General features: G+C 36.2%; 1 protein-coding gene across 2 annotated transcripts; it reads right to left on the bottom strand.

The window, feature by feature from the left end:
* Positions 1-763: 763 nt before the first annotated feature.
* On the bottom strand, positions 764-5,853 carry LOC125825707 (inactive protein kinase SELMODRAFT_444075-like). Of its 2 annotated transcripts, XM_049505021.1 has the most exons (9): positions 5,299-5,852; positions 4,684-4,838; positions 4,514-4,608; positions 3,373-4,394; positions 2,842-3,002; positions 2,458-2,534; positions 2,224-2,371; positions 1,960-2,109; positions 764-1,253 (listed from the first exon to the last, which is right to left on the bottom strand). In XM_049505021.1, exons 1-9 carry the CDS (start codon positions 5,456-5,458, stop codon positions 1,215-1,217), a joined length of 2,007 nt encoding a protein of 668 aa, XP_049360978.1. In that variant the 5' UTR covers positions 5,459-5,852; the 3' UTR covers positions 764-1,214. The 2 variants fall into 2 exon arrangements, with proteins under 2 accessions (XP_049360978.1, XP_049360979.1); XM_049505022.1 differs by lacking the exon at positions 764-1,253 and having other exon boundaries at positions 2,001-2,109; positions 2,218-2,371; positions 5,299-5,853.
* Positions 5,854-6,297: the final 444 nt, after the last annotated feature.

The raw sequence follows: 6,297 nt of genomic DNA, 5'->3' as shown, positions 1-6,297 counted from the left end.
TTACGAAACTAAGCCTTTAAATCTTGATTTTTGAATTGCAAATTGAAAAATTTATGAAACTCATGATAAGCTTCTATATAAGCGTAACAAATATGTTTGTATGAGCTATATAGATAATATTTTTTGGGAGTAGTATTTAGTACTCAAGTGAACGAAGGTTCTAGATATCCCAAGTTCTAGAATTACATTCCACCATAGGATTATATTTCATCGCTTTGTCGATTGACCTTCTGGCCCTGTACCGTTTATCGTGTCTTGCTTGTTCAATTAAAATTCTAGTTGAGTTGTTTCTTGTCCCCTCGCTTATCGGAAATGTGAGTTGTTCTATTAATGGCGCTCTCTTGTTTAATAATGTGTAACGACCTTCTATACATAGTATAGATACATTGTTTATATATATGATTACATAAACAAGATACATTCTACCTTCATAGTTATACAAAGGAGATACATTTTTTTGGTAATATATATATATATATAATTTATAATTGTGTAAAAAAGTGTATACACACGATTATAGTGTGTTATATAAATTTGGGAAATGGAGAAGGTAAAAAAATAACATTGAAAGAAATTTGGCTTCCTAAAATTCATTGTTAACATATGTTGGTTAGTATATTTATAAATAATTATAGGACTATGTAAGATATAAGCTGTTTATTTGGAATGTACATTTGTAAGAACCCCCTTCTCCTTGCTAGTAGTTTCACTATTTAGACTTTGGTTATTTCTGCAAAGGTTGAGTTGATCTTCCAAGGGATTCTACCAAGCAAACAGCATAAAATTCAATAAACTGTGAAATCAAGCCATGCCATTGCATTTACAGAGATTGAAGGCAAGGTACACTTCCACTGCCATTCCTATATCCAACGTTTTCTCCTAATTCAACTATGAATAAAAAAGAACAAAACAATATAACACATTCATTTTATCACTGCTTTACAGCATCTATAATGCATCTGGATCATGAAGTGCAACAAAAATTGTTATATGATGGTGGGAGGATTAAAAATGGCCATGGCATCCTTGTTATTTTATCATGTAAGTTCCCCTTGTCTCATATATAAGAGACCTCTCTACCTGTGGCATCTTCTTGCAGTCCAAAACAGGTGGAGCATTATTCTGAAATGTCCTTTCTAGCTTTGGCTCGATTGTTTTTTTCAAACTCGACTTCTTTTGAAGATCAACTCCAGAGCATTGTGTTCACTACAAACCTAGCTCACTAACACGTCACCTTCCAACATCCGAAGTACCTACAAGTGCAATGAGAAAAACAAGAAGTGTGTATATACATAAGGATCATATTATAGTATTCAGATGAATTCTATTCTAAGGTGTTGCTAACATGATGTCATTAAGTTTAACCTTGAAAGTAGCATGAGCTTTGCTTGTCGATAATAAGCAATTAAAAATGACACGGGTTATATGACAGTTCCTACTACTCTAGTGATATAAGCAATGTTTTTCTTCTTATAGAGCAGGCCAGAAACAAGACTGTTAGATGATGAATCAAACAATAGAGTACCAGCAAGCACCAGCTTTAACCTTCTGCAATTATTGAGCCATGGGGAACTTCCTGAGTTATAATAACTTTACTCAATAATGATCTTTTACTGAAACAAAGCTGAAATACCAGTCATGAAGAATCTATTAACATTAGGTCCTTTCTGTTTCTTTTGTTTTTTGGGAGGTGGGGGTAGACAATTTTGTCTTCTCGTATTACTATATCTCTAGAGTCAACAATTTTATATGAAGAACTAATGAACTTCAATCACTTGCTGCCGTTTACTGTTGAGGTCTATCAAGTGAAGCTTTTGCATTTGGTCAATAGTTTGGACCACAGTCATTATAGTCAGAGCATATAATTAGCTTCCAGAACTAGAAACTCTTGTATCAAAAATAGGCAGTTTTCTCACAAGTTTAAATTTTTAGACAGCAACATTCAGTATATATCTCTACCTGAGACATCCTCGGCCTTGAATTAGGGTCCCGGCGAATGCATAATGAAGCACAATGTAGCATGCCACGAACTTCCTGCTCCAAGCAGCAGTTCACTAGACATGGGTCGATGAGTTCAGAGATGGCACTCTTTCGAAGCAGAGGACGTGCCTGCTCCATTTGGAATATAAGGATAAACTATTAGTACTCTAAACCATTATAGCATGGTCATATGCAGACATTGATGTGCCAATAAAACACAAGGAAAACTTAAAGAACTCATACCCATTCACTGAGGGACTGCTGGCCCTTTGGGCGGTTAATGTCTATAGCTTTTCTTCCAGTGACAAGTTCCAATAGTACTATACCAAATGAGTATGCATCAGCTTTTTCAGTTATTTGACCACTTTGAGCATATTCCGGTGCCAAGTACCTGAACAAGAAAAAATTGCACCAATTAATAGGCCGAAAGATAGTGTGCCGGGACAACTGTGTAAGGTTTCATATATAGTTATTTACCCAAATGTTCCAATTACTCTGGTATCAACTCCTAAGTCTCCTTCGGGTTGCCACCTCGCCAGCCCAAAGTCTCCAACCTATATCACAAAGAAAAAGTGAAGAGGGGGGCTTAAAATAGTAGATGAAAGAAAAGAATATTAGAACCAAGCAAGAACAAGAAGAAGTTCATTTTGTGACCAGTTTTAGAAAACAAATAATCTACTACATTTTAAAGACAATTACGGCAAGATATTTCTGAAAACTGTTTTTCCCTTCCATCATGTATAACAAAGATTTACAAGAATCAACTAAAGCTTGTGTTCTTTTAAAATATATAAAGAAGGCCAAAACATGACAAGCAATAATGCAAATAGAAAAACTAAAGTGTAAAAGAGCAATGCGCACCAATGGCTCAAAATCATGAGTTAGGAGGATATTATTTGGCCGCATATCACGATGAACAATACAACCTACTCTGCACTCCTCATGCAGGTATCTCAGTCCTCGAGCAGCTCCCACAGCAATCTTTTGACGTGCTGACCAATTTAATGGATGTCCATTACGTCCTGTGGATTGACAACTTGGTTATGAACATATAATTATGGGTTGCACAGTTTTTGACAGGTTCCTAAGCTTTCAAGAAACTTCGGTGTTCACTACATGCTCTACACATGAGCAAAAGAGGTTCTCATAATAATCGTCCATATAAAGTGAGTTTGTAAGGTGAAAAAACACTTTTGACAGATCTATGTAAGGGAGGAGTTATGACTAGAAGTGGAACCTCACACTCAAAATTATCAAATTAGAAAAAAGGAAGAAAATAACAGCTTCAATTTCCATTCACTTAAATCATTTCAATGTCATATAGATCAAGAACTGGACATGGGGTTTAATGAGTATTGAGATATAAAAACATATGACTAGAGAAGTTGGTACCATAAAGGTGAGAATCTAAAGAGCCATTGCAGATGTATTCATAAACTAGTAACCTTCTTCCATCTTCCACACAGAAGCCTATAAGCATCACAACATTTCGATGTTGAGCACAGCTCAAGACCTCCACTTCAGAGCAAAATTCAAGGTCTCCCTGCGAACTAGCTGATTTGTATTGCTTGACTGCTATAACTTGGCCATCTGGTAAGTGTCCACGATGTACAGAACCATACCCACCCTCAGCCAAAAAGTTAGCTTGTGAAAATCGACTGGTAGCACGTTCGAGCTCAGAATAAGTGAACCACCGAGGTGGTTTTCCAAATAAAGGTGCCTTGTGTTGACATATTGAACAAAGTGGAGGAGGATCAGCAGGAGAATCTTTGTTTAATAACATCATTTTTCTCATATTACTGTTTATTTCCACATCATGCCCTTCTTTCTTTAAACAAACTTTAGGTTCTCGATCAAGTCCAAATGATTTCTCTGGGAAAACATCATGCTTTAACCTTAGCAGTGTGCCTTTGGATCTTGGTGAGTCTCTCTTTAAGTAATGTGAGAAATCCTTTGCTGCAATGAGAATGTCTTGCATCCATTGCTGGGAACATATGCTTGTTGTAGGTGATCTCAGTTTTTCACTATCTGTATCTGAATCGGATTCATCTGAATAATGATTGCATTTATGTGAAAAGGTCTTCTTCATATCCCAATTGACCTCAGAGAAGAAAAGAGGCGAAGTCCCTATGTCTAGACTGGAAATTGAGGATGTCCCAGCATCAGTTGTGGTGAATGATGAATGCTCTGGACTACTTGCTGGAGTCACATTCGGCACCCGAATCTCATTCCAGTGATCATCAGACTTTTCACCTAAATGTTTCGAAGATGCTTGTGACGTACGGGAGACTTCAGTTTCAGTGTTGGGGGATCCAAGGAAATTCAAACGAAGCACTTTTGGTTGAGAGTTTTTCATCTGAACAATATTGCATTCCAGTTGCTCCATACAGATTCTAGCCTCTTTTTTCATTCTCCTGGACATGAGTCATCAAGGAAATATGCATTTAGCAACAAGAGAACGCCTAGATTTTAATCAGATGCAAGAAACAAAGCTTTTATATGAAAACATGAAATAAGATGTACACCGTATTACTTATCCAATACCACCCATCGAGTCTGAACTCTCCTAGCTTCAGCAGCCACTACTCCAGACTGTGATCCAGAAATGACTTTGACCTTCACCTTCATCTGTGAAATAGAACTGAGTGATGTGGTAATCCTATATGAGGGAACTAACTTTTCAGAATTAGATAGATCACTTACTTTATTTGGATCATAAATATCATGAAGTTGAAGCAACATTTGAGTACACGATTCTGAAATGAAATCCTTTTGATCTAAAGTCGTTCCGGACAGTGATCTCCAGTTGCTAGTTGTGCAATCGCTGTTAAATCTACGTAAACCCCAAAGCCTTATACCTGAAAGTGTAGGTAACCAGTTCTAAGCTACTTTTAACAGATGTCTCTGTAGCAAATGAAAGTAGTGATGACAAGAGAAAAAAAAACTAGAATCACATGCGTAGTAACTATCCTAATTCTTTCAAAGATCAAGTTAAACAGCGCAACGACATGAATCAAGGCCTGAACTGGTAATAGCTCTAGAAATTCTGGAAGAAGCTGCCATATTCATTATCAACAAAATGAGCAAAAATAAAACAACATACCCAATGAAATTCCACTAATTGGGGTCTGGGGAGGGTAGAGAGTATACGCAGACCTTACCACTGTGTTTCTGAAAGAATGAGCAGAAATGAAGGAAACAAAAACGGGGTAATCCTCCAAATTGCACAATCAATAGCAACTAAAATGAAACATAAAAGGAGAAAGCCCTTCTCCAATACAACTAGTAGTATATATGTTAGGGCAGAAAAAAATTTACTTGAGGTATGATTAGGAATGAGAACCAGCAACTTAACAGAATCCCCTGGTTGAACCACATGAGTTAATGCCCAAATAAAAGCACTTCTTGAAATCTCTCTCGAAGCTTTCACAGCAACAACCACAACTCTCTTTCCCACATCCAAGTTCCCACTCTTCATCTCAGATAAATTCAATTGTTTGATTATTCCTCAGAAACCCATTCAGTTTATGTTGCAAATAAAAGATTCCCAAATCCAAAATCAAGAATTGGACGGATGTTAACTGAAAGGTTTCTTCAGAGTAAGAAAAAAATGTTCAAAGTGTGACCCAGAAACAGAAAACGAGGTGTCATGATTTTCTGGTGTTAAGTAAAAAGGGTAAAAGCAGACAAACCCAAATAGTCAGCAAAGCCAGCCAGCAAGCTTCGTTAATAATTGGGATCAATCAAATAAAGATGCGGTGCCCAACAAAAATTGAAACGATAATCAAGGACAAAGACAGTGAAAGATAAACAAACTTTGAATAACAGTTCGTTTTCCAGTGACCCCACAAGATTCCTATGTACTCTTCTTCCCTTTTTATACATGGAAAGCTTTCTATTACTGTATGTACTAATGGAATCAACCATGCTACACTCCAAGAATATAACCTCTCCTTTGCCCACATTGTCAAAGTGGAAAGTTGAACTTTGAAAAAAATTGTGATTTTTGCAACTTGAATTTGTGTATGGATAATATTTTAATTGGAAAAGCTTTGAAGTTTTGGTAAGCAAAACTCTAAAATGTTTGATCAATTTTTAGAATTGAAAATATTTTTGAAACAGATTTTTAAAATCTATATCAAAATTTATAGTCAAGTAGATATTTGCAAATACATTTTTAAAATTTAATTCAAAATAAATGGTCAAACACTAGGTAAGGAACTAGTGGCAACACCGGCTCCAAATTTTTCTTTTTCTTTTCCACTCTTAGAGCTTGTTTGACATTGCTGGGAGCCCAAAAGTGTTTTTTGGCGAAAA

This window comes from Solanum verrucosum, unplaced genomic scaffold (genome assembly GCF_900185275.1).
Source record: "Solanum verrucosum unplaced genomic scaffold, falcon-dt-bn FXZP01000071.1, whole genome shotgun sequence".
In the NCBI taxonomy this organism is placed as follows: Eukaryota; Viridiplantae; Streptophyta; class Magnoliopsida; order Solanales; family Solanaceae; genus Solanum; species Solanum verrucosum.
The sequence above is the reverse complement of the archived record's forward strand: the minus strand, read 5'-3'. Positions and strand labels throughout refer to the sequence as shown.